General features: G+C 36.6%; 1 protein-coding gene across 2 annotated transcripts in view; it reads left to right on the plus strand.

Annotated features, from left to right (window-relative positions):
- The first annotated feature begins 266 nt into the window (after positions 1-266).
- Positions 267-25,577, plus strand: part of LOC128544343 (cytochrome P450 2K1-like) — a 29,783-nt gene continuing 4,472 nt past the window's right edge. The window contains exons 1-9 of one of the 2 annotated variants that reach the window (XM_053514359.1): positions 267-508; positions 2,337-2,496; positions 2,728-2,877; positions 2,999-3,159; positions 5,344-5,515; positions 9,345-9,357; positions 12,795-12,966; positions 21,148-21,310; positions 25,195-25,344. In XM_053514359.1, coding sequence (XP_053370334.1) covers positions 302-508; positions 2,337-2,496; positions 2,728-2,877; positions 2,999-3,159; positions 5,344-5,515; positions 9,345-9,357; positions 12,795-12,966; positions 21,148-21,310; positions 25,195-25,344 — 1,348 coding nt within the window. In that variant the 5' untranslated portion in view covers positions 267-301. Of the gene's footprint in view, positions 509-2,336; positions 2,497-2,727; positions 2,878-2,998; positions 3,160-5,343; positions 5,524-5,728; positions 5,871-5,967; positions 6,153-6,257; positions 6,400-6,910; positions 8,203-9,344; positions 9,358-12,794; positions 12,967-21,147; positions 21,311-25,194; positions 25,345-25,577 lie in introns of those variants that run through there. The other variant, XM_053514358.1, reaches the window with a different exon arrangement.

Here is a 25,577-nt window from a genome sequence, read left to right on the forward strand (position 1 = left end):
GTTTTATGAACTTTAATTTTGTCTGAACATTCGTTTCTATGCAAACGACACTGTAAAAAGTGCAATACATAATTTGAACCAAACTGTTTCTGAATATATGTAACTTCATAAAACATTATGTAACCACTATGTTACATAATCTTTTAAGTAGTAGTAGGGAGTTTCTCAATACTCAGGGGAGGAGTTCTCCTTTCCAAGAACTCCTCCTCTGAGTACTTGTGGCCTTGCCCTTCCTAGGTATGTACAGTATATCTGTTTGCCAGAGCATTAGAAACTTTGGTCAGAGAGTTAGATTTTTAGGATGGCTGTGGTAGAAGGTCTTTTTCTGCAGGCTACTGGTACTACCATATTACTTGGGTTTGTGGTTCTCCTGGTGGTTATTTATTTTTATTTATCAGGCTCTAGTTTTAAGGAAGAACCTAATGAACCTCCAGGACCGAAACCCCTGCCTTTTTTGGGAAACCTGCTTCAAATAGACTTGGCCAGACCCCATGAATCACTTTCTGAGGTAAGGTAGTGGCATCACATATAAAATTAGGCATTTGGCAGATGCTCATATCCAATGCGGCTTAGAAGAGTGCTATGTACTGTAGTTTCCATCATTGGATGGTTACTTACACTGGGTTACTAACTAAGTCGTGGCTTTATCTTAAGTCGTCGTTTTAAGATCATCAGAGACGGAGATCTAGAGGAAGTAGAGACTGAGTGGACGTTACACGATTTTAAACAGGAGCTTGTATAGGATGCACAGTCGTACCCAGTCTGTCCATGTTTGCACAAGCTGTGGCCAGTTGGTGCAAAAATCTCTTAGGCTACGTTTACACTGTCAGGTAAATGTGACCCAATTCCGATTTTTTGCTCGTATGTGACACATATCGGATATGTTCTATGTTCTATGTATGTAAACAGGAAAAAACGCATGCATTCCGATATTTCGAGATCGGTTTCAGGCCTCCTTCATATGTGGAAATAAATCAGATATGTGAGAATGTGATTGTTGTATAAACAGACAGATCGGGTTTGCTAAGGCATTGTGTTCTGCGACATTAAACTGCGACTTTTTCGCGGTTTAATGACGTAATGTTATTCTCCGGTAGAAGCGCGTGTGGAATTATAAAATCGCAGGTGACATGGTAAAGGAAAAGCACCCATCCCCCCATTTAAAACTTATTTGGGCTAAATAACATTAAGAAATCAGTATTTGGTGAATGAAGCATATGCGAACTTTGCATATTTCGCAGAGTGTCAAGCATACTTCACCTTCGTCTATCTTGGCTAGTGTGTAGCGCAAGAACCTCCCTCTAAGTATGCGCGATGTTTCAGAAGGCATGGCAAGTGTAAACACGTGTATCGGATATGGGTCATAGTTGAAAGAATGTGTAAACAGACGGTCGAAAAAAATCAGATAAAGGCAACAAATCAGAATTGGGCATCGAGACCTGCAGTGTAAACGTAGCCCAAGTGTATGAGGTGTACAGATTCGAATCGGCAAGTGGAGAAAAAAAAGCAGGTAAAGCAAAGTCGCGCGCGCAGAAACGGTGCCTTGACTTCATAGAACTCATTTTCTTTGTATAAGAAATACGATATATTTTTCTTGATACTGACTTCAATTACCTGCCTATTACTAAGGTTTTTTTCATTGCACTGGGGTCTTGCACCTCCAGGGTTGAGGGTTCAATTCCTGCCACGAATGCGTGGAGTTTGCATAGGATAGTTTATGTATATGAGCTGTTTGGATTTGTAACAGTACAGTATATATTTACAGATTTGTGGTTATATTTATTGCAGGATTTTAGACTCCCTTTTGTGCCAATAGTTTCACATAAAATAAACTTCGAAAGCAAAATATCAAGGCATATTTTTACAAATGTGTACTCTACTGGGTTTTTAGGTTCTTTCACATGCCAAATTCCACTGTAAACCATGGCTATAATATAGGCTATCCCTGATTTTATTTATTTATTTATTTTTTTGACAGTGAAGCAATCTATTACTACTAGTGCAAAGGAACATGCTGATGAAAATATCACTGGCAATTTTGGCCATAAAGGTTTCACATAAATTGACATCAGCACCTTTCATTGATGCCTGCCATGCATAACAAGATGTACAGTAGTAGCAGTGATAATGGCACTCCACATTTATTGGGATTTAACTTTTGCAGCGTACAGTATTTAAAATTTGAGGGAGCTGTACCCTGAATAGGCAATACTGCTTAAAAATGTTAGGAAGACGTTGGTGAGGAGAGAGTTAACTATGTAATGTACTCTAATGTTGATGGTTCTCATAAATGTTAACTTTTTTCTCTAAATATTCAATTAAATTCTTTCTTTCAGCTCGCCAAGACGTACGGATCTGTGTTCAAAGTATATTTTGGTCCAAAGAAAGTCATTGTCTTAGCTGGGTACAAAACAGTCAAACAAGCACTTGTTAATTTCGCAGAAGAATTTGGGGAAAGGGAACTCAATCAAACATTTAAGTTTGCTGAAGACCATGGTAAGCAATGCCTACAATATATTTACATTATATTTAGACAGATGACGCTTCATGTCATGTCTCACTTGATTACTGTCGAGCTTAAATTACAGATATGTATTTCACATCTAAAAATTATTTGGTAGTCATATATTTATTATCCAGCAAAAATTTTACCTTATAGCTAAACATGAAACATTAAACTAAAGTGATGAAGAAATACCGGATGAACACATCCTCTGTTGTCTTTAGGAATCCTGTTTTCTAATGGAGAGAACTGGAAAGAGATGAGACGTTTTGCTTTAACAAACCTTCGAGACTTTGGAATGGGCAAGAGAGGCAGTGAAGAGAAAATCATTGAGGAAATCCAATATCTTAAAGAAGTATTTGAAAGCTTTGGAGGTACCCAGATAATTTAATTATACATAACCTCCTAAATTCAGCTTCCATAAAGTTCTTTGTAAACCTTCTTTGTAATATTTTGTAATGAGACAAATTATTACAATATTTTTCTTCTCCTAAGGAAAGCCATTTGACACAACTCAACCAGTAAACCATGCAGTCTCCAACATCATCTCGTCCATTGTGTATGGAAGCAGATTTGAATACACTGATCCTCAGTTTAAAGAAATGGTCAACAGGGCAAATGAGAATGTCAGGATTGGTGGATCGGCTTCCATACGAGTAAGTATTGACTAGATATCCTTGCTCATCTATAAGAAATTCTAAGGAAGTCAGATTGGTAAAATTAAACATTTAAAATATATGGATGAATACACATACCAACAGTGGGGTGAAAAAGTATTTAGTCAGCCACCAATTGTGCAAATTCTTCCACCTAAAAAGATAAGAGAGGCCTGTAATTTACATCATAGGCATACCTCAACTCTGAGAGACAAAATAAAAAAAAAAATCCAGAAAATCACATTCTAGGATTTTTAAATAATTTATTTGCAAATTATGGTGGAAAATAAATATTTCCTCAATAACAAAATTTCATCTCAATACTTGTTATATACCCTTTGTTGCCAATGACAGAGGTCATACGTTTTTTCTGTAAGTCTTCACAAGGATTTCACACACTGTTGCTGGTATTTTGGCCCATTCCTCCGCTGGGCAACACGGACATTTAACTCCCTCCAAAGATTTTCCTTGGGGTTGAGATCTGGAGACTGGCTAGGCCACTCCAGGACCTTGAAATACTTCTTACGAAGCCACTCCTTCATTGGCGGGGCGGTGTGTTTGGGATCATTGTCATGCTGAAAAACCCAGCCACGTTTCATCTTCAATGCCCTTGCTAATGGAAGGAGGTTTTCACTCAAAATCTCACAATACATGGCCCCATTCATTCTTTCCTTTACACGGATTAGATGTCATGGTCCCTTTGCAGAAAAACAAAGCATGATGTTTTCACCCCATGCTTTACAGTAGGTATAGTGTTCTGTGGATGCAGCTCCGCATTCTTTTTTTTTTTTTTACTATTTTACTGAAGTGACTCATACTATATAGATTCATTTTACACAGACTCATATAGTTCAATGTTTATTTCTTTTAATTCTGATGATGTGGCTTACAGCTAATGAAAACCCAAAATTCTGTATCTCAGAAAATTAAATTAATTAAGACAAAAAAAAACAAAACAAAAAAAACGTTAGACTACTGAAAAGTATGAACATGTACAGCACTCAATACAGGTCGGGGCTTCCTTTGCATTGATTACTGCAGCAATGAGGCATGGCATGGTGGCGATCAGTCTGTGGCACTGCTGAGGTGTTATGGTAGCCCAGGTTGCTCTGAAAGCAGCCTTCAGCTTTTCTGTGTTGTTAAGTCTGGTGTATTGCAATCCTCCTCTTTACAATACTCCATAGATTCCCTATGGGATTTAGGTAGGGCGAGTTTGCTTGCCAATCAAGCACTGGGATACCATGGTCCTTAAACCAGGTATTATTACTTTTGGCAGTGTGAGTAGGTGGAAGTTTTGCTGGAAAATAAAATCAGCATCTGCATAAAGCCGGTCAATGGGAATTTAAAGCGTGACATGCTTTAAAACTTCCAGGTAGAGGGCTGTGCTGACCTTGGACTGTGGACTAACATCAGCAGATCACATGGTTCCCCGAACCACCACTTACTGTTCAATCTTTACACTGAACCTCAAGCAACTTGGATTCTGTGCTTTTTCTCCAGACAGTTCTGCAACAGTTGTAGTCCATGTCCTGAATACATCTGTTCATGGTGGCTCTTGAAGCACTGACACCAGCTGCAGTTCACTTCTTGTGAAGTACGATATTTTTTCCCCTCTATTCAACTTTCCATGATTGTAGCCTACTGAGAGACCATTAAAAGGCTCAGGAAAATTTGCAGGTGTTTAGAGTTAATTAGCTGGTTAGGCTAATTAACTCTAAGGCTAATTTGTGGGTGACATCAAGATTCTCCAATATTGAACTTTTTCACAATATTCAATTTTTTAAAGATATTGAATTTTGGGTTTTTAATTAGCTATGTCAGATGTTAAATATGTCAGCCTGTGTGAATCTATACAATATATGAGAATGCAGAATGTTTAATAGTACCATATCACTGGCCGGTCAATTAAACAAATGCTGTGGATATCAATCTTTAGGTAAATTTCTATTATGTGTAACCCCGATTCATGCTGTATTAATGGCAGTATAGTTTTGATATTGACAATGTACATAACTGTTATGGACAAAAAAAGCCAGAACGTTCTATTAACAAAATACAGGCTGTGGAAAAGTGTGTATCTGATTGTTTGTGTTTGTGCTAATATTTGCATGACTTGTAGAATTAGTGAAAAGATTTGCATATACAAATTACTTTCCATTTTTTCTCTAACCCTACTATTTTAAGATCTTTAACATACTTCCCTGGGTTGGTCCATTTTTGAGAAGTTTAAGAAAACTCCGTGCAAATGCTGAGAAAAACATAAGCCAGGTTCGTGAGCTGGTGAGCGGTCTTCAGGAGACATTAAATTCAGATGAACGAAGAGGATTTGTTGACTCCTTCCTCCTCCGTAAACAAAGTGATGAGGTACAATCATGATTTAGCTTGAACAGACTAAAAATTGTCTTTGCTTGCATATGGAAGGGTTTCAAGAGTTTGCAACAATTGCTGCACTATCTAATTTTGCAACTCAAACAACTTAAAATGCATTTAAAACTGAAAAAAAATCTATTCATCCAAAAATGAATTCAGTGAATTCGTAATAACAGCTATGTGTTTTCTGGTCTCCTAGCAATCAGGACAGATAAACTCTCGTTTCAATGAAAAGAATCTTGTCACCACTGTGATCAATCTTTTTGTTGCGGGTACTGACACCACTAGCACAACACTGCGCTGGGGGATGTTGCTTATGGCCAAGTACCCCCACATACAAGGTAGGTGCACTTACATGGGAATAACGTTTCTGTTTCTTGGTCCCTGTGTATTTATAGCCTGCTAATCATGAATGTAAAACCATGTTTACACATAAAGATCAGGTCCAGGAGGAGATTGACCGGGTGATTGGAGGCCGCCAGCCAGTGGTGGAGGACAGAAAGAACCTTCCTTACACAGATGCAGTAGTCCATGAAATCCAGAGACTGGCTAATATAGTACCCATGAGCCTACCCCACACTACTAGCTGTGATGTACACTTTAATGACTTCTTTATCAAGAAGGTAATGTTAATATCACATGAGCTTAAAATGTTCCTTAAATATATTGTCAAACTATTGCTTTAATACTCATAAAATTATGATTATATTAATAATTGTCTATTCAAGGGCACAACTGTTTACCCTTTATTGATGTCCGTGTTAAGAGATGAGAGCCAATGGAAGAACCCACACACCTTCGACCCTGCAAACTTCCTTGATAAAGAGGGACGCTTTGTTAAAAAAGATGCCTTCATGCCTTTTTCTGCAGGTGATTGATTTAACTTAAAATACAATATAACAAAAACTATCCCAAGATTCATTTACAACGTTCAAAGATAAGCAAGTAAGCAAAAACAGGCCTATATACAGTAGTTATAGTATGTAGGAGTTTAAAAGTGCCGATATATAAGCTGTAATAGATAAAATAGAGGCCACAAAAAACAAAACAAAAGCATTTACAAATTTGGATTTCTCATAGATATGTGCATGCATAAATTATACTTAAATAAGTTCTTTAACTTTTTTTTCACAAGGGTTCTTTGTCTTGTTTCTCTGCTGAGAACTTTAGGGTTTTACATGTAACAAAACAAAAAAACAAAACAAAAAAACAGGAGTTCCCTTTCAGAAATGGGTCAGAATGGACCAATTAAAAGCTGTAGGAACCATCTTTGTAAGAGTGTAATGCCTGGTCTAAACTCAAGTACACAGAGTCGGAAAAACACATTTAAAACAGGTAACAGAAAAAGTGAATATACTGTAAGGACTGCCTTTTTTTCCAGGGCGCAGGGCATGCCTAGGAGAAAGCCTGGCCAAGATGGAGCTCTTCATCTTTTTCAGCTCTCTCTTGCAGCACTTCCGCTTTACTCCTCCACCAGGGATGTCCGAGGATCAGCTAGACCTCACAGGTGTGGTTGGGATTACAGTGAACCCATCTCCTCACAAGATTTGTGCAGTGAAACGGAACTAATAAAAGAAAGGAAAGGAAATAATATTTCAGATACTGTAAAAATAGCTTATTTTTCATGTGACATTATTTTACAGGATGTAAAAATAATGCAGTTCATGCAATTTAAAATCCTAAAACTTATATAACTGTATATTACCACAAATCAGTTTTTCTGTCAGTTTTTTGTTTCCCATTAATGTCAAAGTTTACTGACACCCACATGACAGCATGTATACACTGCAAATGTTCAAACATGTTGAGCTGAAAATTAAAACTAATATATTTTGTCTTAAATAAGTTTAAAACTTTTAACACAAACAGGATATATTGTATGCTGTAAGAACAACTCTAATGTGCACAATGATTGCTTTTATCAAAGTTATTCCTGATGATTCAACCTGCCCCATTAGTCCAGTGAGAGTATTCTGTCTCACAGAAGCCTGGATCAGTGGACTTTTACTGTCAGTCTCTGCCTGTATAAAATATTGAGGGTTGCCTAAGGAAGGATATCTGGTGGGAAACCTAATCATGCAGATTGGATGATCATAGACTCACTATTATGAATTTCAAAACAATTTAGACAGGGGCATTGCAGAAAGGTTTGTATTTTATTTTACTTAAAAACATTTTGTCTAATGTTAATTGTTATATAGCTCCTTAATGGGTGCGTCTGCAAACCTGCACTGTAGTTGATTAATTTGTGTTTATTCGGAGCAGTCTTGGATATTTGTTATTTCTGTTGCTGAACAAAATTTTAAATCAATATGCATTATAACTTTTTATATTTCACATGAACTATGGCTATCATATTATAGTACTTTTTGTTGTTAAAGTACTAATCGTTTGGCTTTTGTTTTGTGGTCTAGTCACTAAACTATACTACTGTACCTGACCAAAAAAGTTGCACACTCTTTGGACCACCTTTGATTGCAGCATGCATTTGCCATGCTTTTGTTTCTACAACCTCCTGGAATTTCACAGCACTCATTTCCATCCAAAGTCCCATTCATTTCATTCTCCAGTACATCCCAAATACTTTTTAAAGGCAATAAAGCTGGTGTGACATGGAATAAAAAAAAAACCTCACTCTTAAATGTCAAATAAAAAAACATGTTTAAAATTTGAGCCTGTTATATATTATATATATTTTTTTATTTGAATATTTAATTCTCTCTCTCTCTCTCTCTCTTTTTCTTGCTCACACACACACACACACACCCTCGGGACCAGTGGCTGATCCACTTAGGTGGTCTTTTCTATCCTACAATTGATTATATATTGCATTTCCTCTTTTACACCCTGTTCTGCATGACAAAAGTTTCCTTGCTGTCCTCATACATTCTTGTTGTTCCATAGCTCCTGAACGACTGCTGCATTTCACATAATACTGTGTTGTTGTTTTTTTAATATATGCTCTTAATTAAGTTATTTTGACCCAAAGTATTATGAATATAAATAGTGATAAACTGTTTTGTGTATCATCAAACTTTATGCAAATAAAGTTTCTCTGTTCTAAATGTAAATAATTTTACTGCCTTCACAAGCATCATAGTCAGGAGTAGGGGTGAGGGCTTGGTGGAAGGTGGGGTGACTACCCCATGCATGTGTTGTGTCACTTTTACACTTCAAGGCTAAAATATACAGAACCTGTGGCATGCAGGGAAAGATGTATGTTTAGTGTTAGACAAAATGGCTAGGCATGCGCAGTGGGGATGTTGTGTGCCTGTACATGCTAAACCAACGGCCATATTTTCAGAATCTCACTCCAAATTTTTCGGAGAAGCTGAGAGCTCTGCTTATACAAATATTAATCTACAACAAATCACGATTTCTCTCAGTATATTCATGGTATAATATGTAGAAAAAATGGAGAATGGAGAGGGTTAATCACATTTAAAAATTATTTTAGTAATTAAAAAAAGCTTTAAATGTATAAATCTACACATTTCTTATTTTTTATTTGTATATGTCCGAAGCTGCTTTGTGACAATGTCTATTGTTAAATACACTATATAAATGAATTTGAATTGAATAAGTTTATTCAATGCAAAATAATTCAAAAGTAATTCTAAATGCTTACTGGCTTATCAATTAAATTAAACCATAAATCACTTTTACAATGCTATAATAAAACAGCAAATCTGTAAGATGAAAGTTGAAAAATCGAAAAGATCAAACTCTCCCCCTCTTTGCTCAGTTCTACAGCATAAGAATACATTTGAATACCAGGAGCTCAAAAATGTAGGAAAAAGCAACGTATCATTAAGATTTATATAGCAGGTAGGCAGATTGTAAATACAATGTTAAAATAATACAGTTGAAATTACTTTTATATGTTTAGCCTTATTTAACTTTGATCTTGTTATTGATTGCAGGCATGTAAGCTTATCTTTTACTTCTTTGCTCACTAATACAGTATGTTAGCCACTCTTGAATTGGTAACATTAGTCCTCAGCTGCTGTCCGAAGGCCTTGGGGGAAGGGCGGTACCGCTGGCGTCACGACCAGGTACTTAGGGCTGTGGCAGACATAGTCAGCACGGCAATCACCAATTGCAAATACCAACACACCTCCAAGCAGTCCATCACCTTCTTCAGAGCTGGGCAGAAGTTACAACAACGGCCAAGTCCACCTGGAGGGCTTCTCAACACTGCTCAAGACTGGAAACTCCAAGCCGACCTGGGGAGACAACTCAAGTTCCCAGAATACATCTTGACCACTTCATTGCGCCCAGACATGGTGTTAACATCTGACGCATCAAAGCAAGTGGTCCTGTCCCTTGGGAAGACAGATTGGAGGAGGCCCATGAGTGTAAGAAGGCCAAATACGCTGAGATAGTGGTGGAATGCCGTAACAAAGGCTGGAAAGCTCGCTGCGAGCCAGTGGAGGTTGGGTGCCGGGGCTTCGCTGGTCAGTCATTACCCCGCATGCTTAAACTCCTTGGAATAAAAGGGCAGCTGTGCAGAAGAGCCATCAAAACCACCATAGAGGCTGCTGAGAAGGCCATAAGATGGTTATGGATCCGGTGGGGGGGATCCGTGGAGTAGTGGGCCACTTGGACACAAGTTGGGGACTGATCACCTCCGGCTGGGTCGCCCGAGCGAGGGTGTTTGATGATCAAAGACCCGAAACATCCTATGACCTCGGGTTCATCACTGGACGAGGACATAAATAAGATCATGGAGACAACATCAAAGGGCGACGCAGACCACAAACTCCTCACTATGTGCACCCTCATAATGACCATCTGTGCAGAGCGGTTTGGGGTGGCAGAACAGTCAACGGGTAGTAAATTAGCAAGACCCAACCGGCGGGAGAATAAGATCAGTGAGCTTAGGCAGGAGCTGAAAACCCTTAGGCGCAAGTTTAGAGTAGCAAAGGAGGAGGAGAGAAGTGCCTTGTCTGAGCTCAGGAAGATCGTGGGAACAAAGCTTGTCACACTCAGACGAGCCGAGTGGCACAGAAAGAAAGGAAAAGAGAGGGCCAAGAAGCGCAAGGCATTCATCAACAACCCATTCAGCTTAACTAAGCGACTTTTGGGACAGAAGAAGAGTGGCAACTTGTCGTGTACTGTAGAGGAGATCAATCACCACCTCAATATCACCTTTGGTGACCCTTTAAGAGAACAAGAACTGGGCCCTTGCGAGGCACTGGTCAAGCTGCCAGAGCCCTTGGTTAAGTTTAACACCTCAGAGCCCACCCTGAAAGAGGTCAAGGAAGCAGTAATGGCCTCCAGATCAAGCTCCTCTCCAGGACCCAGCGGAGTCTTATACAGAGTCTACAAGCAGTGCGCCAAGCTCCTCGTACGACTCTGGAGGATCATCAAGGTGATCTGGCGAAGGGGAAGGGTCGCTGCCCAATGGAGATCAGCCGAAGGAGTCTGGATTCCCAAGGAAGAGGAGGCCAGTAACATCGAGCAGTTCCGCATCATCTCGTTGTTGTCCGTCGAAGGGAAGATCTTTTTTAAGATACTGTCCCAACAGCTAATGGAATTCCTTCTGACAAACAGTTACATTGACACTTCAGTGCAGAGGGGGGGAGTCCCAGGCATATCGGGATGCTTGGAACACACTGGAGTGGTATCCCAGCTGATCAGGGAGGCAAGGCAAAACAGAGGAGACTTGGCAACACTCTGGCTGGACCTCACAAATGCCTATGGATCCATTCCTCACACGCTGGTTGAAAACTCACTGACAAGACATCATGTGCCAGAGAAGATCACCAACCTCATTTTGGATTATTACAACAACAAGAAATAATGCCTGTGTTCGATAACTTGGTTTAAACAACAACTGACAAATTTATCCAGGCCTAATTTTTACCTTGATTCATGGAATACTACCCACATAATAAAAACCTCATTTACCCATGTAATGAGCAGGTTTATATAGGAGAGTTTGTGTTCCATAATTTACAAATTAATAATGTTCTTTAAAAATAAGATCCACAAAAACTAGTCAGTAATTAACAAAACTGAAATTTGATTTCCAAATAAATAATTCATTTAAATAAAATAAGATGCACAAATGGCTTAGTGTGGTTCACACACTAAGGGGGGCTTTTATTCTAGCTATCTCTAGCTCTTTTCATTGACCACGCCCAGAAAAACATTTAACCAGAATTTAATCTTAAGCTCAGTGTTGCTAACTTAGCGACTTTTCAAATCCCTCTAGCGACATTTTTTTAAAAAAGCGACTAGCGACAAATCTGGCGACTTTTTCTTGTGTTACTGGAGACTTTTGGAGACTCTGATGTGTCTGTACTGACTCTTCTCAACTTGCCACGGCAGCTGCCGCCGCCGGCCCTCCCCCGTCCCAAAGCACTCACAGACAGGCCTGTCCTCTCGCAGGAGTACCCCCCGCCCCCCCCAGCTGCAGTTACAGCAGGAGATGCTCACTCCTACGAGTCTCGACTGCAAATGAATTGCCCATGCACGAATCCGCCGTTAAGTGATCCCGCCCTGGCTTGTAAGCGGGATGCAAATAAAAAATATCCTGTTCCGATGCATATTAAAAAATGTTCTTTGTCTAAAATAAATTGCTGCACAAGAATAAATCGCTGCATTTGACTCAAACAGCCTCATTACTTACCTCATCCACTGTGTGTGTGCTTCTCTGTGACTTTAGCATAAACATATAGCTCGCTAGTTCATGATGTCTCAGTCAAAACTATACTCTCAGAAATTCAGAAAGGAGTGGGAATCAAATCCTGAATTCAACAGATGGTTGAAGCCTTTTATTGGAGATAATACACGGGCATACTGCCTGTATTGCAAGACAGATTTTTATGCCAAACTGCAATATAAAAAAACACGTCAACTCAGAAACATACACAAAAGGCAAAGTTTTACAATAGTTTCACACAAAACAAACTGCCATTTATGGTAAAAAAAATTACTCTTCAAAAAAAAACTGAAGCCACCATGGCATTAGTTATCGCTTAAACACTTTTCTATGCTGGCATGTGATCACACTGGAGAAGCAGGTAAAGCTGCTTTTTCACACTGTGCAGCGTGCATTATGCAAATTACGTGATGACGTCATCTAGCGACTTCTACGACAGCCAACAGCTACTTTCCTTACTGACGAGTTGGCAAGACTGCTTAAGCTCTCCCATTTTTCAGTTTACTGCTTTTTAAACTTTAAGCAAAATACATTGCTCTCAGATTACCTCTTTAGCAATGGTTCTGGTGGAGGAGATTTTCCTGCAATCTACAAGCACAGGCATGTTGCTTGGGCTGTTGATAATGTTATTGCTGATTATTTATCACCTTTCTTCTAATGTCAAATCTCAGGGAGAAAACAAGGAACCTCCAGGTCCTAAACCACTGCCTATCTTGGGAAACATGCTGCAATTGAACCTAAAGAGACCCTACCTGACTCTATGTGAAGTAAGTGCTTTTATTTTTGTAATTGCCATGTACACTTGCACTGAATAATTATTGTTTAATTGTCAAAATTAGTTTGTGCTCTAGGTTTCTGGCTCTAAGATCTAGTTTAAGGTGAGAGCCATTTTCAAAGGCATTTACAAGTAATTGTTGTGTCGAAGTTGGTTACCCCATCAGGATCCGTTTTTAGCTCCACCCCCGCGAAAATGGCGCAGGAAACGCGCGTTTAGGAGAAGGCTCATCTGCGAGGGCGTTTTTAGATCCCTGAAATGGAAAAGACGGCGAATTTCACGCTCTGTGAAAAGAAGACTAATCATACTATGCTTTGTATTTTTTAATTACTGGTATACAATTCCCATAATTTATTTATGCTACACTCAAAAAAATAACTTGTTGAATGAACGTAATTAAATTATGGAAAGAATTTCCACCTGATTTAATGGCTTTCTTTCAACATTAAGCAATTTTGTTGGCCCAACTTAATGTTCTTAGGTTCAGTCAAATTAATTTTATTAGGTTCATTTAACTTATTTACTACAGCTGCGTCCAACATAATTTAATACTGTTAACATAAATGAATAGCGTTGGTACAACACATTTTTCAGTTGTAAATTAAGTTGATCCAAATCAAGTAAATTTAAATTTTAAGCCCTGGGCAACAGAATTCTGTGAAGGAAGGAAGCGTAAGACAAACGGGATAAAACGGAGATTTTTATTTTACACCAGCAGCAACTTACAAATGAAGTCTCAATTTGAAAAGATGTACAAAACATAAAACACCACAAATAAGTATTAATCATAGAAAAACAATTTAACACCAACAGAAACGTTTTGTACTTTATAACTGTACGTTATGACTTTTAAATATGACCGTTAGAGACGGTTGTTTAGGACACTCATGAAGTCAGATGCAGACAGGACACTTTCAGTCACAAACTCCTGTGAAAAAATACAGAGATAGATACTTAATTTATCAAATGATTTATCAAAATTATAATATCAAATTATCATGAATTTATTCATGATACTTAATTTATCAAATGAACAATATTTATACTTTCTTCCTCTCGCTTCACAACTCATAAGAACAGACCGAAACCAGAGCCGAACCGCAGATTAAGCACGCGCATATAACCCTCGGTGTTTTAAGTGTGATTAAAATACAAGAAATAGCTTAAACCAAAATAACGTGACTAAACATCGCTAAACAGAAGATGACATTTATGTTCAGTATTTCGTTTCCAGGCCCGTAGCCAGCCTAGTGCAAGGGGGGGTTCTTTTTTTTAAAAAGTGGACCTTTTTTCTCAGTATTTTGTATTTGAGTATTTACTCATTTTGTATTTCATTTTGAGGATTAAATACTGCATTTTAGTGACATGTGCTGGATTAGCTTGTCTGCTGGTATCATAATGTGCATGCTTTTGATGCACCAAAAATATTTACTACAATGTTGTCAAATTGCTTATCAAGATCACGTGTGACTTTTTTCACTTCAAAAACACACCCACACACAGAGTTTAAAAGTTGAAAAACCACACTAACAACAGAATACATTTAAGGAATTTTTACTGGAATATTATTAAACTACAAATTCAACTTCTCTCATCAACATGCTCTCTCATTTCTTTGTCTTTGCCTCTTCACTTTATTGAACTTATATAAAATATATTTAATATTCAACGAATTGTTATTTATATAGTCTATTCATTAGGCGAAATATAATAAAATATGTTAAATTCAACCTTTAAAATCCCAGTCATATAGCATAATTCAATCTTTATTGGCATGTCGAGCATTTACAGTAGGCTATCATTTACATTCAGAACGTAAAGTAAAGAGATCGAAATGAGGAATATAAACAAATATAAAAATATTACCAATAATTATCTAATAATAATAATATACAAATATTACGGGGAAAAGACGATCAGTTAATGTACTTACAAGATTGTGGGATGGATAAAAATTATTTTTTTGTGGGCTTATTTTATTTTATGTTTTATGTAACAATTATTCATGATAAACTTAATTCGAATGCTGTCTACACCGCATATAGACACCAGACAGCATCACCTATGGTTAATAGAATAATTTAATACATTTACTAATTTAATATAATAATTTATTAATTCAAAATTAAATGTTAATAAATCCTAGCATGGTCAAGCAGGTTTTTTTACGCATTGAACTCGTCGTCCTTTTTTCTTTTTTTGATGGATTAACATTTTTAACATAATAAATTCACAGATCCATCAGATAGGCTACTGTCTGTTAATGTTTATTTAAGATGTTACAGACTTGTCATAGCCATTCAGACTGCTCAAGAAAAGGCACAAGAGAACTATTCTGTGTGTGATGTGGGGTTGACGATTAGCTACCACTTAATTAGCGTTAGCAATTTGATCTTGAGGTAGTAACAGACTTACTCTGTTTTGCAGTCTTTTTGAACATATGTTCAATATTCTGCGATAATGACGCTGCTGCCTGCTTTCTCTTCTGTCTCTCCTGCTCTTTTCGACCCATATTATACACCGCCGGATGCCGCCGCACACATTTAAAAAAACGTCAGTTGCTGCGCAGATTTGTCACGTCGCGTTTTTTTTTTTTTTTTGTAAATTGTTTTGTAATAAAGTGTTATTTTAAATAATCCCCAACCATTTTAATCTGTTTAAAAAAATTAAATAATAATAACAAAAAATTCTGGACCTTTGGCAGTGGGGGGTGGGTCGTTCGAACCACCCGAACCCCCCCTGGCTACGGGCCTGGTTTCTATTTAGAAAGATGGGAATTAATTCCTGCTTACCTTTTCCACACGCCCGCCAAACGTTTGTCTTCTCAACACGCTGTGTTCTCTTCTCGCGATGTCTTCTCGCGAGATTTCCGGTTTTGCTATTTCCGGTTTTCATAGTGACAAAATCTCTTTGGTTTATCTCAACATGATTAAATCCAATACATGTTAAGTTGTTGAATTTCATGTAAATACAACATAATTTATTCATATTCATCTTGGAAACATGAAATTATTATGTACAAAACACATATTACATTTTAGTACATGTAACAGGTAGCCATGTTCATTTTTTTGAGTGTATTTTACAAATGGAGTTTAAAAAAATATTTTTTATAAATAAAATGGACCACTACCAGTGCTGATTCCTTTTATAAAGTAAAGTTTGGGTTTATTTAGATAGATGTGACCTAATGAGTTGACATCACGCGAATAAAATGCTAATAATCTCCATTATTATTATTATTATTATTATTATTATTATTATTAATGTCTTGAGACTGTATCTGATGAGTCTCTATTTTGGCATTATGAGCAGAACCTCAGCTGAGTCAGCTGTAGGCTATAAACATGTCAGTATTACAATTTTGACAGCTGTGGACACATCTGTATGTGAAAAGTATAGGGGAAACCTTATCTGATAGCACAAACTCTTGCCATCAGGATGTGTTTCTGCTGCATATGGACATATGAGCAAGTGAGCAGTAACAGAACTTCTGCTACTTACTTGGAACATGGACATATGAACATAGTGTTAGAATCAGGGCTGGACTAAAAACGGCCCAGGCATTTTTGGCCACCAAAAAACGGCCCTGGCATTTTTGGCCATAGCGGCCCACCATGATTATTTAAACAATATGCTGAGGCAAATGACACATCAAAGGATATATGCGCTCACTGTTTTGTTTCAAACATTAAACCACAGTAACCTGCATGGAAGCGAATAACCTTGATGAAAAATTATTCTTAATTATTATTATTGTTATTATACAGTCTTTTATTAGCAATTCTCACTCACACACACACACACACACACACACACACACACACACACATGAGTGACCTTCAACCTAGCAAGGATGAAGTTCTGCACAAAACTCAGTGTACTATTAAATGTTTTGTTTTTCAGTCTGACTGCAATAATTAGAGCATTTGCACAGTGTTAGCCTACAAATCCTCCAGATAGCTTACTATTTACTGAAGATGCAGGCTACACTTAACATTTTCATTGTTAATTCCATGGGCTATCATCGTTCTGCGTGTGTGTAGGCCTACGTGTGTCTACCTAGAAATCCACTAGTCAGCCACAGGGGCGGACTGGGACCAAAAAGTAGCCCTGGACTTTTTGGCCCACAGCAGCCCACATCATAATACATTGGCTCATTAATGTAGAGATCAATTTTTTTAACTCCAGTTACAAGTATAAAAATATAACACAATACAGAAATCAATGCTTTTTAAACACCTTATTTGAAGTATCACTGAACATACTGTATATTGGGTCATATTAGTAAAACAAAGAAGCAAAGGAAAGAACATCAAGAAAAACAACATATATATCTATAAAGACAATATTTTAAAGAGAATGTCAATAAAACTAAACAGGTTAGCTAAAATAAAATCAGTAGCAGCATTAGCTCAAGCTAGTAAACTAGTTACTTATTTTAATTATTATGGTAGTCAATATTAATTCGAAATAAGACTGAGAAATATTATTTTGAATTAATATTGAATACCATAATAATTACTAGCACAAGTTAATGCTGCTACTGATTTTATTCCAGCTTACCTGTTCAGTTTGATTCTTTTCACTTGGCTCTGGTAGATCAGGAGAGAAGTGTTGGTCATCATCAGCAAGCACTAGTTCATCATCACTGACCCTGCCGCACTTGCAGCTTACACTGATGAGTGGTATATCTTACACTGCATCAAGATGACCACCTGTGAAATGTTCATGATATCTCACAAACAAAAAGGCCAATTTCTCTTTTCCTCATAAAGTGTTTAGGTAAATTTTCCACCCATACAAATGTGAAAAATATGCAAAGATAAAAAATCAGAAAGGGGCAAATACTTTTTCATGGCACTGCACATGTAATCAGATTGTTCCACTGGGATGAAACTGGCCCAGTGGAGTTATAGCACTTTTAAAATCATACTAACTTTACACTGATCTGAATAACTTTGAATAATGAACTTATTGTTCTTTCCTTTTTTTCTTTGTTTTACAAATAAGACCCAATATATGTTCAGTGATGTTTTTTTAGTTACGTTTTTGTTTGTGTTATATTTTTATACTAGTATGTAGTTTTAAAAAATAAATCTCCACTTTAATGAGCCAGTGTATTATGATGTGGGATGTGGTATCCCTGACCATAATGTTAGAGCCATCAGAGCGGAACTGGAACTTTTCTTCACACCAAAGGCAGAATCTGTTCATTTGAAGCATTTCACAGCATTTACTTCTAAAGCTTTTTCTTATTTCCATGTAACTTTCAGCTCCACCTTTTCTTCTTCCTGCTTTACAATCATTAAAATTATTATTAATTTGCTCAAAGAAATTCGCTGCATCGAGAGAGGATCAATTTCTCTACCTTCGTTAATTAAAAGTGAAGGTGTCTAATTAATATTCCCGCTTCAACACGCTCTTTGTCGGCAGCACCCGTGCGATCGACGCACTCATCCATATAAGTAGGAAAGAGATGCAATAATATGGTTTCCGTCATTTAAAAAAAAATATATAGTACTGACTGGGCCGGACCACACTGGCCAGCAGCCCACCGGGAAAACTCCCGGTACTCCAAATGGCCAGTCCGCCACTGGTCAGCCATGTCATTTATATAGCTCTGGGGGTTTATTTGTTGTACTGCGTGAAGATTGACAACAATTTCGATCATTTTGTGAAAGACTTAAGACCACTCGTTAATTTGATGTGGATGGCAATGTACCTAATTGGCAGATGGTTCATTTGCGAGTAGCAGCTAGGTAGGCAAGTTGTTGATCCTACCGGACTCGTAGCTATTCTAAAGCCTTCCTTAATCTGTCCCTGCTGAGTCATGTCTCTCACCACCTTCTCCATCAATTTTAATAGCTACTCCTTCTTCACCTGTGTAACTAATGTTGACGTTACTCTGTTCTACATTCCCTTGTGCCTGAGCACTCTGGACTGCCTCTGCACTGTTGCTGTTGATGGCCCTACACCAGCAGCTGCAATTGAACGTGGTGGTGGCAAACATTTCTGTGATTTTTGCACATTTTGCTGCTTCCACTTGTAGGCTTTTGTGTCTTTTCTCCCGCAGCTTCTCTGCACCCCCCTTGCTCTTTTCTCTCTTTTTCTGGTTTATCCATTTTTATAGACAGACTCATCTGAAACTCCGATTGAACTCTAAATAGCAGATTTTGTTAAGGGAAGATGAGGGCTGGCCAGAAGGGAGGCAGGGCGTGGCCAGAGATTTCATTGGACTAGCTCAATGTCCTTTAAGACAGTCAACCAATGGGCTGCGATTCGTGTCTCAGATACTCTTTTGTTGCGGTAATAAATAAATTGGCCTAATAAACCTTTTTAAAAATATTAAATTATGACTGACAGCCCCGGCCCAAAAATGTGCGTCGGCCCACCCCTGTGGTCAGTCCAGGCCTGGTTAGAATGATGAAACTCAGAGAGCCGCAGTAGTAACACTCTGATACATGAGGGAAGTTATTTACATATAAAGCAGAGTGGAATCAGTATCTGACAGTGAAAATTCCATCCATCGGGATGTGTTTCCCTTGTTATAATGAGCATACTTAGAAGGATAAAACTCTAATTCACCTGTGGTGTGGGATCAAATCAGTGGCAACAGTCTGATATGTGTGGAAACATCTTTACTTAGAAAATATTAAAGACAAATCTGACAAAGACAAAGCACGATCTATTTCTTTGCGTGTGATTGTTTAGTTTTGAGTGTCCGATCTTTATTGTCAAAAAAGAAAAGCATGAATTAGAATAGGTACTTTCCTATTATTTTCCACTAATTCCCTCCCGTTTATTGCGCCCCATCTGTCATGTCTGTATTCCCCACTAGTGGTGCGCGCTCCACACTTTGAGAACCACGGGGCTAAACTAATAATTTAAATCACTTTTGTGCACTTGGAGGACTATAATACATGCCATATGTTCACTTAATATGATTGGTCACCACTGTATACCAACATTTGTGGAGATTAGTCCCAGGATCATTACAACCAATTTTGGTGATGAGACAACAATTGTGACCTGCGTGACATTGTGAAAAATGTCTTAACTATTTCTTCTTGCATAAGGTCTGGCTGACGTTAAAACCCAAAACACACATTTTGGATGATCATGTAAATATATATTTGCATGCTCTGCTTGTCACAAAATTCAAATCTCCACTGAGCCTCCAGTTGATGTTAACATTGTGGCATTTAGCTTCTGGTCATTATGCCATCCAGCCATAAAAAATATTGAATCAGAAATAAGATGAGTTTTGCAATGTGTTTTTACTATGACTCTCGGGTGATTTGTCTATAACTAGTGGAATCGATAACAAACTCCCTCTCCTTTTTCTTTTTTAAATGGTTGTAAATTACAGATAAATTATGGATATACAATCCTAATACTTCAGTCTTTACACAGCTGACATTATTTTTGCTGTTACTTTGTTCATTTAGTTTACAGTTTGTAATATGCAATATTATTTCTGACACCATGAATGTTGTAATAATTGCATTCATTTTTTACTTTATTCAAATAAATTGTGACTAGGTAAATGAGAGTGCAGTATAAAATTAAACTAATTTTAACAATTCAAGGGTGGCTAACATGTTAGTGAGCGAAGAAGCTGATGATAATTTGGGCCTGCAATAAAAAAACATTACTGCACAAGATGGAGCTTAAATAATGCTACACATACAGTATACCAGTAATATTGACTGTATTAATGCAACATTGTGTTCACAATCTGCCGACTTGATACATTGCTTTTTTCTTACATTTCTGTGCTGGTCGTATTTAAAGGCCTCTTCTTGTGTCTTGTGCTTTCCACACTGATTTTTACTAATTTTACAAATTTTTACTGATTTTTGCTACAGAAAGTGGCAACAAAAGTCTCTTATTCGCATTACCACTCAATTTTTATTTACTGATGGAAAATATAAAACATTTTGTTATCGTTTTCAGATTACTTTTATTTAGTTTTAGTCTTTGCCATAAAAAATGGGTCATTAATGAATATTTTTCAACAATATCGTTATTGTTTTCATTGATGAAATTAACACTGCTCTGGAGGTGTAAGTGGCACATGCAGTACTGCACTGTTCAACTCAAAGTAGATGAAGAATGTTTATAACATGGCACACAATAAACCAGATTTTCCTTTTTTTTTCTTTTACAGATGTCAAAAAAATATGGATCAGTATTCACTGTGTATTTTGGGCCTAAGAAAGTTGTTGTCTTGGCAGGATATCAAACTGTTAAGCAAGCACTTGAAAATTATGCAGAGGAATTTGGAAACAGAGACATCACTCCAATTTTCTTTGACTTTAACAAAGGACATGGTAAGAGAATTAACACTGTTCTTCAGTGAACAATTTCAATTTAAAGTATTTATATTTTAAATGTTTATAATTTAAATATTAATGAATTAAAAGAAAATCAAAATTTAAAAAGACTTCTTTAACAATATTATTTTATTTTTATTTTTTTATTTATTTGTGTCAGAGTTTTAACCAAACCTGGTTGGGTGTCAGTTAATGTATACACTTACGGATCCTTTAAGGAATTCGTTTGATTGTATTTTATTTGTGATGTCACAAACTTTAAAGGAGACCTATTATTAAAAAATTACTTTTTAGTCATTCTTAGGCATTCAGATCCATTCAGGATCTCTAGTCTGTGTTAACTCAAAGAAAATGCAAAAAAAATCCCAGTTTGTCATTTTTTAATTTTTGTAGTGGCCATGGCTTAAACCAAAAAAAGGAAAAAAAAAAAAATCGGATTTTCCCTTACTGTGTTGTAACTAGTGATGTCATTTTTCGATGCTAAAATATTGCTGGTCTAGGATAAGTGACATTCACTTTTTAATTAACCCACGTGTGTGTCTGTCTGTTTGTGTCTCTATCTGTGTCTGTCTGTCTGTGTATGTGTCTGTCTGTGTATATGTGTGCGCATGTCTATCTGTCTGTGTGCATCTGTCTGTGTGTGCCTGTGTGTCTGTGTGTGCCTGTGTGTGCCTGTGTGTCTGTGTGTCTTTGTCTGTGTGTGTGTCTTTGTCTGTGTAAACATGTCCTCTGCAAACCTCAGCATCCTTCTACCGATATATTCACCATCTCTCCTCTGAACATGTCCAAACCACCTCAATCTCAAATTCAAATTCAAATTTCAAATTCAAATTTTATTTGTCACATACACAGTCATACACAGTACGAAATGTAGTGAAATGCTTATACGACTGCCATTGACCCTAAAAGAGAATTAAAGTTTACAAATAAGTAATAAATATGAATAAAAGAAATACGATAGAAAATTAAATAGAAAAATTAAATTAAACTAGGTAAAATAGAACTAAAAATAAAAATAAAAATGTGCTAGGAAAAATAGAACTAAAAATAAAAATAGAAATATGATGTACATAAAAATAGAAATATACTGTACAAATTAAAATATACTGTACTGGGTGTGCAAATATGCATAGAACAAAGTGTCTTTGTGCAAAGGTTATTAAAGTGTCTTTGTGCACTGGTCCAGGATGTAAACGTAAACATGTAGTATAGTTGTGAAGGTAGGTGTGCAAAGTTATTAAAGTGTCTTTGTGCAATGGTCCAGGATGTAAACGTACAACATGTAGTGTAGATACTGTATGAAGGAAGGTGTGAGTGTAATTGTCCAATCTGGCCTCTCTGACTTTATCTCCAAAACATCTAACATGGGTTGTCCCTCTAATGAACTCATTCTTGATCCTATCCATCCTTGTCACTCCCAAGGAGAACCTCAACATCTTCAGCTGTCCACTGTCTCTAAGCCATAAAGCATCGCTGGTCTCACCACTGTCCTGTACACCTTTCCTTTCATTCTCACTGATACTCTTTTATCGCACAACACACCTGAAACTTTTCTCCACCCATTCCAACCTGCCTGATCCTCTTTGGATTCTCTCATTTACACACATGTATTCCGTCTTACAGCGGCTAACCTTCATTCCTCTGCTTTCCAGAGCATACCTCCACCTTTCCAAATTTTCTTCCACTTGTTCCCTGCTCTTGCTACAAAGCACAATGTCATCTTTGTGATTCGCATCATTGATTTGGCAAATGTTTTTACATCGGATGCCCTTTCTGACACAACCCTCTGGATTTAACCAGACTTGGTTAAATCCCCGTGGTTCCCCCGTGGTTACATTAAAAGGGTGGTTTACCATTGGGGTTTAAAAAAAAAGATAGATCATTTTATTTTGTGTCTTTAACAGGAAAAGAGGCAATGATTAAACCATTCTTCTAACTCCTGTGCATGTGTGTGTCTGTGTATCTGATTGTATGCGTTGAAATATGTAAGTGAAGGAAAACCACTTGGCATGTGTTGACTGATGTGATAAAGAATCAACAACAACAAAAAAATATACTACTGCTAGTACTATTGATGATGATGATGATGATAATAATAATAATTTCATAATTATTTTCCCACCCTTATTATTATTGATGTTTTTTGTTGTTCTTGTTAATAATAATAATAATAATAATAATAATAATAATCACAGCAACAACACAATAATTAAATGTCTAAAATGTGTAATTTTTGATAGTAAGGACAAGAACAAATTATGTTACTACTCGTAATACTACTACTACTACTACTACTACTACTACTAATAATAATAATAATAATGAATTAATTAATTAAGAATAATGACAACGTTCAAAGGGATTGGGAGGATCGGACTAAGATTGTACACTATTGTATATGATCCTTTCTACATAAAACTAATAAAAATGTATCCCAAAAAAAAAAAGAATAATGACAGAAGACAAAAGAAAGAATAGGCCTATATATATATATATATATATATATATATTTTTTTTTTTTTTTTTTTTTCTCGTCTTCTGTTCTTTTTTTTAATTTATTTTTTACCTGTATCCTCTGTATTGTTGCTATTATGGTGTTATTATTATTATTAATTTTCTATCTATCAATCTATCTATCTATCTATATATATATATATATATATATATATATATATATATATATATATATATATATAAGGCAAGTGAGTTTTGTTTATGGTGGCCTGGAGTGTACAATAGGGCATCCTACTGTAAGTGGTGAAAGAATAAGAGTTGGTTTTGAAGGCTTTGTGTCCTGTGCTCTCCGTCTCAATCCTTTATGAGGTCCAATTATGGTGCAGTATACAGTTTATATATATATATATATATATATATATATATATATATATATAATATAGGTCACCTATATATATAGGTCACCAAGCCTTCAAAAGCAACCCTTATCCTTCCACCACTTACTGTAGGATGCCCTATTGTACACCCCAGACCACCATAAACAAGACTCACTTGCCTTATTTTATTTATTTATTTATTTTGACATTACAACAAATATATGCATGTCTGAACCGGTGTGTGCTGCATTAAAAAAGCGAGAAGTGCAATGTAGTGCCAGCCAAGGACAGAAGATCAGGGCGATTGGGCTCAGAGATACAGTAAGAAGGTCTAAGCACCCCAGCCAACATTGCACCCACTAACAACTAAACCACCCAGCACTTTATGGTGTCCAGCCAGCCTATACCCACTAGGGACCCAAAGCAGGCAGCAAATTCATAAAATAAAAAAATGGCTTTAATATGGATTACTGTTATCTCTTCCCATCTCTACCCCTCTTCATAAATAGGTATATGGATTTATTTGTGATTGTTTTTTCTGTCAAAGAAGTTGATGATGGAGACCGAGAGGGTTGTGAACCTAAATGTACTATGTGTGGAAGTGGACATTTTTTCCATGGAGATGTAATCTATTAGTAAGGTTTTCCAAGATGCAATGTGTAATTTGTTTCTTGATTTCCAGTTCATGAGGATAGTTTTCTTGGCAATAGTTAGCGCCACACTGAGTAATTTGTGTTGTTTAAATTGATTGTAGATATGACAACTATTATTCAGAGGAAAGGACACTGGATATGACACCCATAACAACATATAGTCATTCAGTGACATTATCCCAGAATGGTTTAATTTAGGTGCAATGCACAGATAAAATTTCCGAATTTAATCCGATTTTAAACAGTAAAATTTATGGAGTACCTTATAGTGTATGAGTTGAACGTTGACATAATTTTTAATAAAATACATGTTTTTACACATTTGTGTCCAGAAACTCACAAGTCAATAAACTTTGTAACGTCATATTTTCTTTTTAAACATTTATTTCAACTTTAGGAATTCTGTTTAGCAATGGTGAAAACTGGAAAGAAATGAGACGATTTTCCCTCACCACACTCCGAGACTTTGGGATGGGCAAAAGAGGGAGTGAGGACAAAATCATAGAAGAAACGCACTATTTAAGAAAAGTGTTTGAAGAATATCAAGGTAAAATCTTATAGTAAATGACTTTAATTTACAGTCAAAATGTAGCTACTGTTTCATTTCTTTAAGAAAAAAAATATTTTAATTAGAACTTTGTTTTTAGAACTTCTGCATTATCATATTTCTGCATAAAAGTAAAAAAAAAATTCATTAACTTTCAGCAATCTGTACTGTATATTACATTGCAGTTACTTTAAGTACAGTTTACTTATTGTTGGATCAAATTATTTTAAATT

The sequence above is a fragment of the Clarias gariepinus genome, chromosome 16 (assembly GCF_024256425.1).
Source record: "Clarias gariepinus isolate MV-2021 ecotype Netherlands chromosome 16, CGAR_prim_01v2, whole genome shotgun sequence".
NCBI classification, from domain to species: domain Eukaryota; kingdom Metazoa; phylum Chordata; class Actinopteri; order Siluriformes; family Clariidae; genus Clarias; species Clarias gariepinus.